Source organism: Narcine bancroftii, chromosome 9, assembly GCF_036971445.1.
Source record: "Narcine bancroftii isolate sNarBan1 chromosome 9, sNarBan1.hap1, whole genome shotgun sequence".
In the NCBI taxonomy this organism is placed as follows: domain Eukaryota; kingdom Metazoa; phylum Chordata; class Chondrichthyes; order Torpediniformes; family Narcinidae; genus Narcine; species Narcine bancroftii.
In genome coordinates, this window is record NC_091477.1 from 20,820,498 (window position 1) to 20,840,177 (window position 19,680).

The 19,680-nt window shown below is 39.6% G+C and overlaps 1 protein-coding gene across 44 annotated transcripts in view; it reads right to left on the bottom strand.

Annotated features, from left to right (window-relative positions):
- LOC138743264 (follistatin-related protein 5-like) overlaps positions 1-19,680 on the bottom strand; it is a 795,256-nt gene that overhangs the window by 36,013 nt on the left and 739,563 nt on the right. For 43 of the 44 annotated variants that reach the window (XM_069898295.1, XM_069898291.1, XM_069898292.1 and 40 more), the window contains 3 exons: positions 18,624-18,744; positions 14,023-14,184; positions 4,466-4,600 (listed from right to left, as the gene is read on the bottom strand). In XM_069898295.1, coding sequence (XP_069754396.1) covers positions 4,466-4,600; positions 14,023-14,184; positions 18,624-18,744 — 418 coding nt within the window. The remainder of the gene's footprint in view (positions 1-4,465; positions 4,601-14,022; positions 14,185-18,623; positions 18,745-19,680) is intronic. The other variant, XM_069898321.1, reaches the window with a different exon arrangement.

Sequence of the window (19,680 nt, forward strand, 5' to 3'; positions counted from 1 at the left end):
TGATTGAACGGAGAATCACTTAACCAAATTCATCAATGTCAAGAAAAGTAAAGAGGTGAAAGAACTGATAGGCAGAGGAGGTTGCATGCCATGACTGGATTTAAACAAGTCAAAAAGAATTTTAAACTGGTTATGTCGAGGTCAGAAAGGACACAATTATTTCTGAACGTGATCTGGTATAATACAGGTTGCAGAATTTTGTAAGTGGAAACATTATAGTACCAAGAGGTATTAAATAATTGATTGGGAAAAATAGGGTGAATGAATTTTAGTGGAGGCATATCATCCCACTTTGAACACAGTAAAAGTAAAAAGAAACACAAAGTTCCATGTATGGAATACATTCAAATGCATTGAAATGTTACTGAATATTGTCAAACATCCTAATGGAATTTTGTCTTCCACAACTGCAAGGTAGACACCTTTAGAAAACAGATTAATTTGGAACTGGATTAAGGTAAGCTGTTTGGTTATAATATGTCAGAAGACAACTTGTTTTTGAAGGAGACATAGCACAGATTTTCTGAAAGGAACCTATACTTGGTTTATATTTGAAGGGAATATTACATTCTTTGGGTCATGAAGAAAAGCTAAAATGTTGACTTCTTCTCTGATCATGGATTCTGCCTGAGCTGCTGAGTATTTCTTGCTTTTATTATATCATTTGTGATTAACTGTAGTTTAGAAAGTTAACTGGTGATTTGAGGTTTTCAAGATATTAAAGGAAACTGTCAGGGTGCATAAGTGAGAAAAATAATGCTTGTGGCCAAAAAATCTAAGCATAGGGAGGATGGCAAATAATTAGACTCAAACCTTTGAAGATTGATGCCAAGAAATACCTCTGTATGAACTTCCATTTAGAGAAAATGATGATCAATTGTACAATTTAAATCGGGGACAATGATGGGTATGTAAAATTGTCACACATTGGTCTTGTTCCCATTGATAACTAGAACAGTTTTGAAGGATGAATGATTCATTCCACTTCCTCTTTATAATCTCCAATCAGAGTAAATACTATTGATTAAGTATTACAATGCTAGGGGAGCTGTCTGAGGGCAAAGACCATGTCAGTGGTTCCTCTGTTTGCGCGAAAGCCGCACTGTGATTCTGGGAGAATATTCTCAGCGACACTAGGTATTATTCTATTTAGTAGAATCCTAGCGAAGATTTTGCCTGCAATGGAGAGCAACGTGATTCCCCTGTAGTTTGAGCAGTCTGATTTCTCGCCTTTGTTTTTGTACAGGGTGATGATGGTGGCATCACGAAGATCCTGAGGCAGTTTACCTTGGTCCCAACAAAGCTTGAAAAACTCATGCAGTTTGGCATGCAGAGTTTTGCCGCCAGCCTTCCAGACTTCTGGGGGGATTCCATCCATACCTGCTGCTTTGCCACTTTTCAGTTGTTCGATTGCCTTATATGTCTCATCCAGGGTGGGAACCTCATCCAGCTCTAGCCTTAGGGGCTGTTGAGGGAGCTGGAGCAGGGCGGAATCTTGGACTGAGCGGTTGGTACTGAAAAGAGATTGGAAGTGTTCTGACCATCGGTTGAGGATGGAGATCTTGTCGCTGAGGAGGACTTTGCCGTCTGAGCTGCGCAGCGGGCTTTGGACTTGGGGTGAGGGGCCGTACACAGCCTTTAGAGCCTCGTAGAAACCCCTGAAGTCGCCAATGTCCGCGCTGAGATGCATGGTCTTTGCCCTCAGACAGCTCCAAGAAAAGTGCAGAGAACAAAACAAAGGACTCTACATCACCTTTGTTGACCTCACCAAAGCCTTCGACACCGTGAGCAGGAAAGGGCTTTGGCAAATACTAGAGCGCATCGGATGTCCCCCAAAGTTCCTCAACATGATTATCCAACTGCACGAAAACCAACAAGGTCGGGTCAGATACAGCAATGAGCTCTCTGAACCCTTCTCCATTAACAATGGCGTGAAGCAAGGCTGTGTTCTCGCACCAACCCTCTTTTCAATCTTCTTCAGCATGATGCTGAACCAAGCCATGAAAGACCCCAACAATGAAGACGCTGTTTACATCCGGTACCGCACGGATGGCAGTCTCTTCAATCTGAGGCGCCTGCAAGCTCACACCAAGACACAAGAGAAACTTGTCCGTGAACTACTCTTTGCAGATGATGCCGCTTTAGTTGCCCATTCAGAGCCAGCTCTTCAGCGCTTGACGTCCTGCTTTGCGGAAACTGCCAAAATGTTTGGCCTGGAAGTCAGCCTGAAGAAAACTGAGGTCCTCCATCAGCCAGCTCCCCACCATGACTACCAGCCCCCCCACATCTCCATCGGGCACACAAAACTCAAAACGGTCAACCAGTTTACCTATCTCGGCTGCACCATTTCATCAGATGCAAGGATCGACAATGAGATAGACAACAGACTCGCCAAGGCAAATAGCGCCTTTGGAAGACTACACAAAAGAGTCTGGAAAAACAACCAACTGAAAAACCTCACAAAGATAAGCGTATACAGAGCCGTTGTCATACCCACACTCCTGTTCGGCTCCGAATCATGGGTCCTCTACCGGCACCACCTACGGCTCCTAGAACGCTTCCACCAGCGTTGTCTCCGCTCCATCCTCAACATCCATTGGAGCGCTCACACCCCTAACGTCGAGGTACTCGAGATGGCAGAGGTCGACAGCATCGAGTCCACGCTGCTGAAGATCCAGCTGCGCTGGATGGGTCACGTCTCCAGAATGGAGGACCATCGCCTTCCCAAGATCGTATTATATGGCGAGCTCTCCACTGGCCACCGTGACAGAGGTGCACCAAAGAAAAGGTACAAGGACTGCCTAAAGAAATCTCTTGGTGCCTGCCACATTGACCACCGCCAGTGGGCTGATAACGCCTCAAACCGTGCATCTTGGCGCCTCACAGTTTGGCGGGCAGCAGCCTCCTTTGAAGAAGACCGCAGAGCCCACCTCACTGACAAAAGGCAAAGGAGGAAAAACCCAACACCCAACCCCAACCAACCAATTTTCCCTTGCAACCGCTGCAATCGTGTCTGCCTGTCCCGCATCGGACTGGTCAGCCACAAACGAGCCTGCAGCTGACGTGGACTTTTTACCCCCTCCATAAATCTTCGTCCGCGAAGCCAAGCCAAAGAAGACAATGCTAGGGACTTGAGTTCGAATTCAACACTGTCAGGAGTTTGTACTTCTCCCCACATCTGCATGGGTTTCCTATGGGTGCTCCAGTTTCTTCCCACCATTCAAAAACAACACGGGGGTTGTAGGTTATTTGAGGTACTTGGGTGGCATGGGTTTGTTGGCCAGAAGGGCCTGTTTCCATGCTCTATGTATGACTAAAATTTTAAATGGAAAAACCTTCATGTTTAACAAGTTGTAATAACACAAAACAATCAATTGAATCATGGCATAAAATTACAAATGGCACTTAAGAGGAGGGGATTATTGGGTACAACATGTTTTGTGCAGTCACTGGCTTTCATGCCTGGTTGGCAATTTTGGATGGTTTAAAAAAAAACTCATTTGGTCTGAGACCAAATGGTGAATTAGGGGAGGTGCAACTCTCTTGCACCTCCTGAGCCAACAAAAATTGCTCTAAATGTCATAACATATTATGAAGTTGCCACCAGCAGTCCCTTTTTAGAATTACAATTAAGCTGCCGACCACCGTGTACATGTGGCATGGTACGCTGGCACAGGGAGCAGCAATTTGATCTATAAAATGGAGCTGGAGCCTTGCTACCACAGAAAGCAAAACTGTGATCCCTGTCCAAAACAAAGAGGCATATTGCTCCTACTTTCAAAGTCTGGCTAAAAGGTATATATGGTAACAAAGGTTCATCCTACTGGTTTTTAGCAGATAGGAAGGTCAATATTCAAAATTCTTCTATTGTCATGTAATAAAACAGAAAATGTGATATTACATGAAATTTCCTTTAGTCTTCCGTAAGACAAATTGACTATCAGCAAACATTGCCCTTACAGCCAGAGAAAGAGTGACCCCCAGGGTCACTGAATGTCCATGGCTTCTCCTCTAGTGCTCCCGTGGACCCCGCAGCTGCGGTGAGAGCTGGACCACGAGAGAGTACCAGGAATCATAGAAGTAAAGGGCTTGGTTGCCAGGTTTTGGCAAGCTCGTACCCACACAAATCTGTAAACGCATTCCACCATCCTCATAATAAACATTTTAAATTCTCAATGATTAAGTCAGACAGGTATTTATTTTTTAGGAATTAGTTATGCAAATTGGTAATTAGAGGAACTTCCTTAAATTAATTTCAAGTAGAAGCAAAAAATCTATCAAATTCCAAATGGACTTTGTCTGGTCATTCAGGGATTGCAATATTCCACCTCATTGTGACACTCATTTCTTTCATCTAACTTCTGACATGATTAAAAACATATGTTATTTTGATCATTTTCTTACACCAAATAAGCTTTGGAGAAAGTTCAATCATAACAAGTGGTTTAATGCATTTTAGACATACGAGTCTTTCGAGCTGAGTCCTCAACAAAAAGTGAAGAGATATCTTCGTCAACTCCTGCATCATTCTTCGCAATGCAAGTATATGCCCCTGTGTCTTCATAACGGACACTGTTAATGTGAATTTCAGCTCCATTTGCTAGAGTAGTAAAACAGAATATAACAAACAAAAATGCACAAAAAAATTATTCTGCATTAATGATAATTTAGACGTCATACACTATTTATATAGCTTGTTTTATGTAATAGAATATCACAAGATGTTTCACAGGAATAATTAACATACTAAATTTGAGTCTAAACCACAAAGAGCTGTTCAGACAGGAAGGATCAGGGTAAATGTATTAAATATTTCTTTTAAATATGGATATATGTACAGTGTTGAAATGTTGCAAGAGGATTGATATTATGATAACTGAGAGTTTATTTGCAGTTAACCATCTCAAAATTATTCTTAATAGTCTACACTCAGTGGTGGAGTACCTGGGAGAGACCTGCAGGAAGCAGAGTTGGACATTGTTCTATGTTGACTGCAGCAGACCTTGAAGCAATGTCACTTTCCAAAAAAAATGATGCCTGGCAGCAGAGGTGGCTGATTGGTGGGTGGTATTTTCTACATTAACTCTTTCAGGAACTTTATAATTTAGTAGCTAGTATTTAAAATAGAAGTTTGCCTGGTTTGGAAACTGTCTTGTGAGGCAAGGTTAGCAGAGCTAGGGCTTTTCTCATTGGTGTGAAGAAGGATGAGAGGTGACTTAATGTAGGTCTACAAGATTAGGAGAGGCATAGTAAACAGTCAGCACCTTTTTCCCAGGACGGGAGTAGCAAAACCAGTCAAAATGAAGGGAGGTAAGTTTAGGAGAGACATCAGAAGTATGGAGAATTGTAGGTTCCTGGAGTGGAGGCTGGGACAATAGGAGGATTTAATGACTCTTAGATGGGAACCTGGATGAAGGAAAAATAGAGGGTTGAGTTAGGGAGGGTTTAGTCTTGTTTTTGGTAGGTATGTATGGGTCAAAAATATTGTGGGGTGAAAATTGAAGAAAGGTACTTAAGTGGTGAATTCAAGGATCCAGCAGGAGTATTCAGGCCTATGCAAATTCTCCTCCTGCAATATGTGGGAAAGTGGGAAGAATTCCAGTGTCCCTGCTGACCATGTATGCTGGGAAACCATCAATCTGCAATTCCTGACTGAGCACTGAAGCTGTCTGGCATCTATGGTGCAGAACATTTTGTGGATAGCTTAGTTAGTGACCTGGTCACACTTCAAGTAATGGAAACACAGACGTAAAAGCCACATAGAAGAGTAGTGGGCACAAGAGAGTGGGACAGCAGTCCCCTGTTGCAATCTTGGATATAGTTGAATAGACCTTCAGGGGAAAGGAGCAGTAGTCGTGTTTGTAGCAGTCAAGCTTTCTAACCAGTATGGCATGAAAGCCACAGTGATAAAGGACTCGATTGTAAGTGGCATATATGGGTTTCTGTGGTCGTGAACAAGACACTTGAATGGTTTGTTCGCTCAGTTGTGCCAAGGTCAGGAATATCTTAAAGTGGCTGCAGGAGGAAGATGAACAACTGAGGATTATGGTACATGTTAGTATCATTGATAGAGGTAGAAAAGGGGATGGATGTACTGAACTTCAACTGAGGAATTAAAGAGTAGCACCTGTAAAGTTGTAATCTCTGGTTTGTTTCTAATGCTAACTATTGAGGTAGGAAAATGGGTCAGGTGAATGTGTGGCTGAAGGTATGATGTGGAAGGAAGGGCTTTACATTCTTCAGACATTGACAACATTTCCCAGGTAAATTGGACCTGTACAAGCAAGGCATGTTGCATCTGAACTGGGAGGCTGCTGGGCAGGTTTTGAACAAATTTAGAAGGGGGCTGGATTAAGAGTAGAAGGTACACAAGTTAAGGTTATGGTTTAATCAATGACAGAAGAAAAAGTAGATCATTCCCGTGTGCATAAGGCACATGGATGATTGGAAGGCTACATTGCATGTATTTTAAAAGAATAAGCCATCTGTCAGTGAAAACTGGAGAAAGTTATGTATCCACAAATTAGAGAGCTGTAGGAGGAAAAGTGTATAGTAGTAGTAGAGGACTTCAACTGTCCCAACGTGAAAGGATTAGATAGGATGGAATTTTTTTAAAAGTACATCCAAAAGAGCCTTTTGTACCAGTAGCTAGAGTTTTCATTCACTGTCTAGGATAAAGTGTCAATGAGAAACACTTTGGGGTTTGGGATTGTAACGATTAGTTTCAAAGAAGTTGGGGAACGAGATGAGAATAGTTTGGAAGTTACGTATTTGAATTGAGGAAAGGCCCATTTTAATATTATTGGAAATGATTGGCAAAATGGGAGCAGCTACCTGCAGATAAATCTACATTCAGTGAGAGTCCTTTAAAAGTGTAATACTGAAAGCTCAGGGCACCTGTAGGATTGAAGGGGAAAGGACAACAAGTTCAGGGAAGCCTGGATGTTACAGGTTTATTGGTAAAGAAGGAAGCACATGGGTAACGAGGATGAACTTCCGAGGGTAAAGAGAGCACAAATTACCATTAGATATGATTATAGAAAATTGTAAAGCATCTTTTAAATGCATTAAGAGCAAGGAAGGGGTGATGCCTAAAGATGCAACCTGTGTACAAAGCCAGGTTAAATTAAAAGGTCTTAAATTAATGATTTTCATCTATATCCACTTGGGAGGAAGATGTTATAATTGAAGATTTTAATTGGGAGGGTTTATTTCTAAAGCATAAAAAGACCAAAAAGGAAGGGATGCTGGTTGTCTTAGCAGGTATAAGGATGATTGAATCCCCAGAACCTGATTAGGTGTTTTCTAGGCTGCTTTTGGGAGTCAAGATTCCTGGGGTTCTTCAATGGTCACAGATAGAGATGGCAGATGATTGGAATAGAGCAACTGTGGTAAGTTTTGTCAAAGAAAGCAGATAAGCTACCTCAGTAACATCAGTGAAAGGTAAATGGTTGGAAAACATTCTGAAAGATTAATGGTCACTTGGAAGGAAAGGATTGAACAGGGATAATTGTTATGAATTGGAAAATATCCTATGAAACAAAGTTAGCATAGCTTTTCTCTTTGGAGTGAAGAAGGATGAGGTGACATAATAGAGGTCTGCAAGGTTATGAGAGGGATAGACAAGGTATACAGTCAGCACCTTTTTCCAAGGGCTGGAATAGGAAACACCAGAGAACATCTGTACAAAGTGAAGGGAGGAAAATTTAGGGGAGACATCAGGGGTAAGATTTTTAAACAAGAGTTGTGGGTAGCTGGAACAATAGAGTATTTAAGAGACTCTTAGACAAGCACATGGATGAAAAAAAAATTAAGGGTTGTATGGTAGGGAGGGTTTTTTTTCAAGGTATATATGTGGGTTCTCTAATGTTCTAAGTTTAACCATTGATCAAAATTAAAGAAAGTAGTTAAGTGCTGAGTTCAAGGATGTGGCAGGAAAATTTAGTCCTCTGGAATGCTCTGCCTGCAATAGGAAAGATGGAAGACTTCCAGTGTTCCTGCTGACCATGTGCAGGGAAATTGTTCATTTGCAACTCCTGACTGAGCACTGAAAATGTGGGGCATCCAGCTAATCTGTGGATAGCATAGTTAGTGAGTTGATCACACTGCAAGTAATGGCTACACAGACGGAGAAGCCACATGGAAGAGTAGTGGGCACAAGAGATTTGTACAGCAGTCTCTTGCTGCAGTCTCCCAAATTGATATGCTATTCTGGATAAACTCGAATGTCTCTTCGGGGGGGGGGGGGAAGATAAGAGCAGTAGTCACATTTGTGACAGCCAGGTTTTCCTTCTTTAACTTAATTGATATACAGTACTGATTAGGACAAGGTAGTTAATCTGGTTTACATAGACTTCATTTGACAATGTCCCAAATGAAATGCTGGACCAAAATTTTTGATCTCGTGTGGTTCAAGGTAAATTGACAACTTGGATCTAAAATTGGTTTGGTAGTAGGAGGATATAGAGGGTGATGGCTTTTGTAAGTGGAACTTGTGGTCAGTGGTGTACCACAGGGACCGGTGCTGAGACTCTTACTGTTATGTACACTAATGGCTTGTATATGAATGTAGGAGATATAGTTGGTAAATTTTCACACGACACTAAAGTTGTTGGTAGTGAAGAAGGTTGTCTTCAGCTAGAAAATCGCTCACTTGACAGAGCAAAGTCAAAGAGAAATTAATTTTGATAAGTGAGAGCATGCACATTTGGGAGGTCTAATAAAGTTTGCACATATTCCATCAATGGCAGGAGCCAAGGGCTCATTGAGGAACAAAGGGAACTTGTGCAAAACTCAAATGATTCTTGAAGGTAGCAGCACTGCTTGATAGGGTGGTGATGAAGGTAGATGAGATGCCTGCCTTTTTTAAGTTGGGACACAGAAATATGTAGAGTATGGAGGTCTTGCTACAACCTTCTAAAACATTGGTTTAGTCACAAATGGAATATTGTGTGCAGTTCTGGTCACTACAATAGATGAAAGGTGTGAGTGCAGAGGAGATTCACCAGGACTGAGCATTTCTTTTGTGAGGAGACTGGATTTGTCCTCCTTGAAATGTAGGGTGGGGAGACACTTAAACACAATTATGTGAGGCAAAACTGGACAGAATAGATAATGAACTGTTCCTCTAAGGAGAAGAAGACAGAATAACGAATGAGAGGATTTCAGGAAGATTTTAACCTCAGAGATGTGTTCTGGAATGCACTGCCTGGGAGGATGAGGGGGTGGGGGGGTGTGGAGAAAGGTGCTCTCATGACACTTTAAAAGTATCTGGATGAGCACTTAAAATGCCTGGGCATAATTGGCTACAGCTGAAGAGCTGGTGAATGGGATTAGTATCAGTACATTCTTGATCATTGGAATGGACATGGTTCTCTGTTATTTATGAAACATCTGATGAGAATGTAGAGCATTGGAGCACACAAACAGATCCTTTGGCCCACCATGATGCCAAATTAAATTAATCTCATTCACCTGCACATGAGCTATATTCCTTCACTCCCTCTCTGTTCATGTGCCTCTCTGAATTCCTTTTAAATATTGCAATCAAATCTGTTTCCATCACCTTCTCTGGCATTGCATTTCAACCATCTGTCACCCTCTTTTTAAACTTTTTTCCCAAACTTTCCCCATCTTAATATGATTCCCTCATGTATTTGACATTTCCCCAATTTCTCCTCTTAGTTAATATTCTCTAAACCAGGCAACATCTTGGTCATCCCTATTCTGTACCCAATGTTCCAAATGTGGCCCAAGCAAAGTTTGATAATGTTTCAATATGACTTCTCTACTTCTATAATCAATGCCCCAAATAAAACGAGCTGTATCCTTTCTTTATCACATAATCCACTTGTGATGTCATTGTCATGGAGCGGCACACTAAGATCCCACCAGTTAATGCATATTTCCTTCCTGCATTTGACCTCCCAAAGTATAGCACCTTGCGCTTGTCTGGGTTTCTTTGCTCATGTTTTCAACTAATCTATCTATAATCCTCCTGAATCCTTTGACAACCTTCCCTCTATCCTCAACCCTGCAAATGTTTGTGACATCTGGTAAATTACCAATCAGACCACCTATATTTTCATCCTAATCATTTGTATATTTCACAAACAACTGAGATGCAAGCTCTGGTCCCTGAGGGAAATCATTGGTCTCAGATGTCCATTCTGAGAAACACCCTTCCACTATTACCCTATATCATTTATAGTCCAGCAAATTTTAAATCCACTCTGCCTAGTTACCATGCATCCCACATGCCTTAATATTCTGGGTCCGCCTAGCAGAGGGACCTTGTTGAATGCTTTACTGAAATCCATGTGGACAACATCCACAATCCTATCCTCATCAATCAACTTCCTCACCTTCTCAAAAACTTCAATAGGATTTGTAAGACCTGATACCTCCTGCACAAAATCATACTATATTTTTTAATATGTCTTTACTTTGCCAAATTTAAGTAAAATAATTTGCAGGATTATTCCTATGCCCTTTAAACAAAGGAACATCGTTGGTTATTCTCCATTTCTCTGGGACCTTGCTTATGGCTCAACAGGATATAAAGATATCTGTCAAGGCATCAGCAATCTGTTCCCTCAATAGCTGAGATAGATTTCCTCAAGCTCTGGCAACATATCCACCATAATGTTTTATTAGGATACCCAAAATCTCTTCCTTGCCACAGAATGCAATCCAGTGATCATTGGTAGATTAGAGGTGGAGAGGGTGAGCATATTTAAATTCTTGGAAGTCACTATCTCGTTCCTGGACACAACACACTAATGGCATTGTGTAGAAATCATGTTGGCACCTCTACTTCCTCAGGAATTTGCATAAGTTTGGTTTGACACCAGAAACCCTGTCAAATTTCTACAGATGTATGGTGGAAAGTATGCTGACCGGCTGCATCATTATCTGGTATGTAACAGTAATACCCCTCAGCATAAAGCCCTCCAAAAGGTAGAGGACACAGCCCAGGATATCACAAGCAAAAACCCTCCCCACTATCGAGAACAGGAAAGCTGCCATCGGAGAGCAGCAGCAACTATCAAGGATCCACACCTCCCAGCACATGCTCTGTTCTCACTGCTGCCATCAGGAAAGAGGTATAGGTGCAACAAACTCGCACCACCAGGTTCAGGAACACCCGTTACCCCTCCACCATCAGACACCTTAACAACACACTCAATCAGGGACTCATTTAAGGACTCTGACTTGTGCAGTTTATTAATTATTTTTATTCTTTGTTTTTTTATTATCTCAGTTTGTTTACAATTGTTATCTGTTTACAGTCTTTTTGCACTACCAATAAGTGGTCATTCTGACTTGCTTGCAGGAAAAAGAATCTGAGTTGTATGTGGTGTCATGCACGTACTCTGACAATAAATCTGAAATATAAACTCACCACTCCCTGGTCTCACTTTCATCTAAGTTCTTCTTCTTGGTGAATACCAATGCAAAGTACTCATTTAGTTCCTCTCAATACCTCTGGCTCCGGGCACAAATTCTCTCCTTTGTCCTTGAGTGGCCATATGCTTTCTCTGAACTCATTCCTTCCAGTCATCTCCCTTCCAACCCTGCCCTGCTTGGTTCTACCACCTAGCCAAGGTCCACAAGCCCAGTTGTCCAAGTAGACACATTTTTCACACATGCTCCTGCCCCACTGAATTGGTATCTGCTTACCTCCTCTCCATTTTGACCCCCTTGGTCCAATCCCTTCCCACCTACATCCACAATTCTTCATATGCTCTCTATCACTTCAACAACTTCCAATTCCCTGAATGCAATGGCAGCATCTTCATGGACATTGGATCACAATACACCTCCATCACTCATACTAAAGGCCTCAAAGCCCTTCTTCTTTTACAGCAGACCCAATCAGTCTCCCTCCACCACCACCCTCCTCCTATTGCCAGAACTTGTCCTCGCCCTCAATAACTTTTCCTTTAACATCCCAATTCCTCCAAGTCAAAGAGATAGCTACAGGTACCTGCATGGACCCCAACTGTGCCTGTTCTTTCTTGGATGTGTGGAGCAATCCGTTCTACGCCTATAGAGGCAAGGCTCCTCAACTCTTCCTCTGCTTTACTGATGGCTGCATTGATGCTGCCTCATGATGATGAGCTCGTTGACTTTATCCACTTTGCTGACAACTTTATCCCAACCTCAAATTCACTTGCTTCAACACTGTCCCTTTTCTCTGTCTCCATCTTGGGGGATAAACTCTCATTAAATTCTTTTCCCAACCTGTTCCCTGTAAGGATTACATTCCTTTCTCTCAATTCCTCTCTCTTCCAGGACAAGGTCTTCTGTGCCAGATCAGCAGAGATGTCCTCCTTCTTCAAACACCATGACTTCCCCTCTACTACCATCAACCTGGCCCTCATCCACATATCCTCATACTTGCATATCTGTCCTGGCCCCCTCTGCCCCCACACACAAGGATAGGATTTCCCTTGCTCTCACCTACCACCCCACCAGCCTTCACATCCAGCATATCATTCTCTGCCATTTTCACTACCTATTCCATAATTGCATCATCAGACACATCTTCCTCTCTCCACCTTCTACAGGGTCCGCTCCCTCTGTGACTCCTTTGTCCACTTCTTCCATGCCACTAATTGGCCTCTTTGCACTTGCCCTTGAGTGCAGGAAATTATACAAGTGTGCCCACACCACCTCCCTCACCACCATTTGGGGCCTCAAACAATCCTTCCAAGTGAAGCAACATTTGTGAATCTGCAGGAGTTAACTACCACATCTGCTCTTCCATTGTGGACCTTGTCAGAGAGACTGGACATAGATGGGGAGATCAACTTCACTGAGCATCTTCGCTCTGTCCACCACAGTAGCAGGGATCTCCCAGTGGCAACCCATTTCAATTCCCTGTTCCATTCCCATGTTCATGGTCTCATACATGACAGACTGAGATCAGACACAAATTAGAGGAACAACACCTCATATTCTATCTGGGCACCTTCCAAACAGATGGCATTAACATTAGCTCCTGCCTCTCATTCCTTTCCTCCAGCTCTGTATTCACTAAGCCATACCACTCCCCCGATCCTCTCCTGGCTCATATCTATGCTTAATTATTGCTGTTTGCCTGTGCTCCTCCTCCTTCATTCAGCTGGCTGCCTTCTTGCTCATTCCTTGATGAATGGCTCAGAGCAAAATGTTGGTTCTGTACCTTTACTTCCTATCGACCCTGAGAAACCCAGTGAGTTCTTCCAGCATTTTTATGTTTTTATTACAATTACAGCATCTGCAGACTGATGCATTTCACTACACTTTCTTTAGCTAGTTTTTAATGCAACAGAATTTTCCTTCATGGTCTCATATAGCCCTCCTGCATCCCTGTTGAAGTTAAGTCCTGCTTCCTTTATTTTTATTAAGGGCCCAGTCTGATTTCAGATGTCTAAACCTCACATATCTTTTTCTTTTTGACTAATTTACATTTCTTGCCATCTATGGTTCTTGAACCTTGCAACTTTCTCTTTTCTCATATAACAACATGCTGGCCCTGAATTCTGAACAGGCGGCCTTTAAGTAGTTCTCATATATCGGGTGTGGACTGTTGCCACAACAGCCATTCCCAATCTACTCTCCCAGCTCCTGCCTAATACTGGTGCAATTAACCTTTCCCCAGTTTAGCACTTGCTCCCGAAACACATTTTTCTGAAGCAGATTTACTTTTATGTCAGACAAATTATGTCAGAGTAAAATTCATATAGAAGCCAACTTCAAGGCTTTAGTTAATAAGTCTATAACAAAAGTTTTTGGTCCAAACGATCTGAATATTCATTCATGGCTCAATAATCAAGCTGCTGTTGTTGGGAGTTTCTAGTGCCAAAATATAGATTAGCTGTTTCATATGCCTATATAAAAAAATTGTTGAGCTTCATGAGAAATTATGTTTCTGAAAGGCTTTACTAAGATTTAATGTAGCAAAGTACTATATAAAAGCAAACATTACTGTATTTGGGGAAAAAAACCCAAAATGCAGGTGGAATTGTATACTACCTAGCAGCATAAGTTGCTTGGGCAACGTTGAAGTAATGTCTAAGCCATTCTTCAGCCAGCTAATTTTGGGGTTGGGGATTCCATCAGCGTGGCATCGCAAACTTGTCGCCACACCAGGCTCTTGTGCCTGGCTCTCTGGGTAAACTCTGATCACTGGAGGGACTATAAACACAAGGGGGGGAAAAAAGAAAGTTCTTCAATGAGTATCAATTAGAAAATTTATCCATAAAAGCAAGCAAGTTAAAATTAATGCATGAAATGCAGCCAGGGAATGCGACTGAACTGAGTGTGTTATTAAAATTAACAAAATTAATTCTTCTTTAATCTACTTGCAGAGTTCATTGTTTAATTTTTCATATACACATGTATGAGTCGGCTAAAATGGGTTATGTTTAAATTCTTTGATTTGTATGATATTCCCCATTGGCTGATAAAGCTAATTGCTAGAATTTCCTTTTAATTTTGAATCTGCTGAAAATAATCAGAAGAGATCAAATAACATTACCTTGTTTTTAACCAATGCTTATCCAGCAAAATAAAATGCTATTGGGATTTGATAAATGCCATTTTTAATCCCTTTTCTGAATTTTCTCTGAAAGCTTTAGTGGAAGGAAATGTTGAGTGGAATTTTAAGTACATGATTGATCCAAATTTGTCAGTATTGCTACCATAGAAGTATTCTGTAACTATCAACTACGGGCTTATTTGAGAGATAACTGGGTCCAACAATGTCATTGCCAAAATGTGCTGATGTAGAAATATTGATATATAATGGATATATTAAGAAATTTATTTTGGCTATGTATACTTTATTGCAGAAGGGAATTATTTAACAGGGGATACATAAGTCTATACCATGTTGGGAGATGCAATTAAATGTTAATATTGATGAAAAAAATTGGTCAGGATAGTACGACAAATATTATAAATGTTAGATATTGGTTAGTTCAATATATTTTTTTACATATCAATTATATCTTACTAGGCAAAAGTTTTTAAAAAAAAATTCAAATCAGATTTATCTGGTCAGTGTTTTAGATGTGGTCAGGAGCTAGGTACTTTTTTAACATTCCACTTGGTCTTGCTTCAAAGTGAGACCTTTTTGGTCAAATTTGGTGTTTTATTTAGAAAAGGTTATGGGAATTAAATTTCCACAAACTCCATGTTATTTTTATGAGGTAATTGAGGGGATAAGACTGACAGTGAAACTATCGACATATCAAAAACAATTTTAAAGATTGCCTTAGCAGTAGCAAGAAAATATATAGCATTGACATGGTATATATAGCATTGACATATTCACTTGGGTATGGAAAAATGGAATGCAGAAATGTATAGCAGTGTCCTTTTGGAGAAAATTACTTACAATTTGAGAAGTAAGTATCATGTATTTTTGAAAATATGGCGCCCATACTTAAGAATTTATAGACCTTTTCCTTAAACCTCGAACTTCATTAACCTCCTTGAAAGTATTAAAAGTTATAAATGATTAATTCCATGTGGTAAATGGGAACTTACAGCAACCAGGTTTCTATTCAAGTTTCTTGCCTTCTTTTCTAATGTTTTTCTTCTTTCTCTTGGGGTTTGTTTAGTGGGGGAGGGGGTTTATATAATCAAGTAATAGATTTGATATTAATATTTGATCATTATATTTTGAACCTTGATATTATTACATGTAGAGAAAACATTTTAAAAAAAAAAAGGTATGCTGCTATGGAATAAGTTCAAATGTTATACTTGTCAAATTGGAGTATTTTATTTGATAAAATGTCTCAAAATGGGGTCAATCTCTTTGTAGGAGATAACAAAATTATCACATAATACTGAGCTTAAAAATAGACTACATTGTTGGCCCAGTGCATGTAGGTGTGTTTTGATATTTCTCAAAGCAATGGTGTGTGGACACGAGCATCAGTAAAAGGTCATTCATTAATTTGATTTAAGTAAAATTATTTAAGTTTATTATGCCTAGTTTTTAAATGTGATTTTAAATAAATATCTTTCATAATTGAAATTAAATGTATTTTTATTTTTAATAGTTTTAAATACTTCAGAATATTAGAGTTTTTACAAGTGCAATCTTTGACAGCTGGTAAACCTGAGCAGGTCTAAACCAGGACTAACAGCAGAACTTAAATATTTTATTCAAGAGCTTTAAAGCAGCTTACTTACACAAAATTAAACCTGGAGACTCACTCTAGAACAGTGGTTTTCATATTGCCCCCTAAATCCACATTCCACAAAGCAATCCCTATGCAATAGATGCTCAAGGGATTGCTTAAAGTGGTATGCGAGTGGAAAGAAAAAGTTTGAAAACCACTGTTTTAAGTGTACCTAATTGAGTCTTTTTTTGTGCACAGTTTCATTAACTCCATAGGAAATGGGCCAATGACAAATTTTCTCAACCATAATATTTCAGCAACAATTGGGTCCAGAGCAGTGATTCTCAACCTTCCCCTCCCACTCACCACCTGAAGCAATCCCTTACCAAACATAGAGCAATGTGAGTTTGGGTGGGGGCAATTTGAAAACCATTGCTCTAGAATAAGAACAGCCTGAAAGGGAAGATAGGATACGATTCAGGTACAAGATTTAATGATTATAAAAGGACAGCTGGGGTGGGTGAATACAAGTCAAATTAGTATCAATAAATTGCAACTGAGATAGAAAAGATGCAGAGAAGAAAGGATGTTTTGTGTTTAATCAACGTTTTAAAATCTCTGATCATAATGTATTGATTGAAGGAGGTAAGTATCTTGATCAACAAGCTCATTTGGTAGTTCATTAAATATGATCATGAGGTTAAAGTGAATTAAAAAGCATCACAATATTGGTAAATTTTAAAGGGCAATTAATGCAGAAATGCAACAAATTTATTTTTTTTTAATTTGTAGAGCTATAAATGATAACACACTTATGAAAATCTTAGGGCAGAAGTCTTATAAATTGAGGGAGAAAGATTAACAGCAGAGAACAACAGGGCAGTTAACATAATGCAGAGAAAATGTTAGGCACCTATTATTAATTATGTTACATCAAAGCACTTTTTAAAAAAAAACATGGTGTAGTGATAGGGAAATCATGTTTAACGAATAACTTGGAGTTCCCTGAAGAAATAACGTGCTGGGATAAAGGGTAATAGTGAAAGTACTATATTTAGATTTATAGAAGGCTTTTGAAAAGGTGCTACATCAAAGGTTTTTGTGGAAAATAAAAGACGAGGGAACACATTGGTGGGGAGAAAATAAGATGCATAACAGAATGTAGACAATTGCAGCGATGATTGTTCATTTTCTGGTTGGCGTGATGCAACAGCTAATCAAACTGAAATATTATTACATGTCAGAATTTATGTACGTGACTTGGTTGAAGGCATTGAAAATGACACAAGTATATGAAGGAAAGAAAGTTGTGAAGAGGACACAAAGGAATATAGATAGGTTACACGAGTGTGCAAAAATCTAACAAATAAGAGTATAAGGTGTAATTGCTGGTTTTGGCAGGAAAAAAAAGTATATTATCAAAATGGTGAGAGACTATCAGGCTCTCAAATGCAGATTTAAAAAAAAACCTGTATGCAGATACTGAAAATAATTTGCTAATTGCAAGTCAAATTGAACATAAAAGTTGAAATGTTGAGCTTCAATTCTACATACATTGAGCAGAATTATTTTAATTTAAGGAAGGATGATTATTAGACTACACGTGGAATGGTGGGTCACCTTACGAGATAATGTTGGATAGCTAAGGTGTGTATCTGTTGGTGTTTAGAAGAATAATGGGTAATTTGAACAATATATGCAAGATGCTGAGGGGTTTGTGAGAGGAATTAGAATTGAGTGTTGCTTTTTTTTTAAAAAAAAGAGGTTGCCAGTTTAAGACAAAGATGAGCTGAATATTTATTCTCAGATTGTTTTTGGAACTGTGTTCCTTAAAGGGCAGCAGATTTTTTGAATATTAAAAACTGTAGATAATGGCTTCTTGATAAACAAGAAGTTAAAATGTTAACCTTGAAGTTGCAGTCACATCGGTTGTGATCTTATTAAATAGGAGATTAAGCCTGACGGAATAAATTGCCTGCTCCTAAGTTAATTTTTTAACTGATTAAATTTAGACATATAGCATGGTAAAAGGCCCTTCCGGCCATGATTCCATGCTGCCCAAATACCCCAATTAGCCTACAACCCTTGTACGTTTTGAAGGGTGAGAGGAAACCCACATAGACATGGGGTGAATGTACAAACTCCTTACAAATAGCGTTGGATTTGAGCCCAGGCCACCAAAGCTATAGTAATGCTGCCCAAATCTCAATGTTGCTAGTCAAAATAAACTCGTTTATTCTCAAGAAATGTCTTTTTTGTTTGACTTCAATTTTAATAATAGAATGTGCTATTAACATGTCATTATTCCACCAGCAAAATTTGGCCCATTTTTATAATTTCCAATGTATTATATTTGTTCAATGAAAGTGATAAGCATATAATTGTAATGTCAATAATCCACTGATCAGTAAATTGTGATGTGTGTATGGAAATAATCAGATGACATGTTATGTAGCATTTGGAGACTAACTGTGACTGTCAGGTATGATATTTACTAACCATTCACCTGCAGGATGTGGATCTGGAGGAGGTCATCAAAGCCATGAGCATGGCAGGTGTAATTCCCCATGTGGATTGTTGTAACTTTTGTAATATAAAGGGATCCATCATCACCAAAATCCTGTAAAAGGAATGAAGACAGTCTTTGATTAAGGAAGTGGCACTACGTACAAAAGCAGTATATACTTTTCAAAGATTTACTGGATTCTCTTAACAGTTGAAATTATCAGGATAATTTTGTAGTGAGAAAAGTCAGCAAATAAAAACCCAGCTGGAATGAGTTTATGAAGTGTAAAAAGGCTGAAGAGAATGGAAAAGTGCAATAGTTTAATCATAATGAGTTGTTCTGAAAGTCCACGTGACAGCCCACCAGCAGTTTGCAGTGGATTGTTTGAAGTTGATGGATATGAGTTGTATGTGCTTTTTGGCCATGATTTTCATGTTTTATGCATTAATTAAAATTCTGAATGCATTTGAGCATAATCTCGCATCCAAAAATTATTTGCTTTGATATCCACTTATATCACTTATTTATTCCTTTTATCCAGGTGATAATAATAATTATGATGTCAAGTTTGTTTAATCTTTAGTGTTTTGAGGTAGTTGTGAAAAAAAACTTCACTGATCCAGATTGAGGTAAATATGTTCTGCAAGTTTGTAATGGCTACAAAAATAGCATTCTGGCATTGGTCCACGTTACCTGCTTCGGGGAAGGAAGAATAAAACAACAACAACTTAATTACATGCCCCTGATCCCATTACTGTATAAGGACCTTGATATATCCATGTAGAAACAGAAATAAATAAATGAGATCATGTCCTAAAATCCTTGTATAGCTTCAGGCTGAATAGATTAATATTCCTGAAAGTGCTGCAGTTATTTAAAAATAATTGGTTGGCTTGATACAATGCGACTGAAGAAAGTGCATTCAAGACAAAAATGTCCTAATAACTGTGAAGAGTGAACCCATTAGAGAATCTTGGGCAGCATTTCAGCAGGGGCAACGCAGTTGGCATAGAGGTTAGTGTAAAGCCTTTACAGCGCCAGCGATCAGGA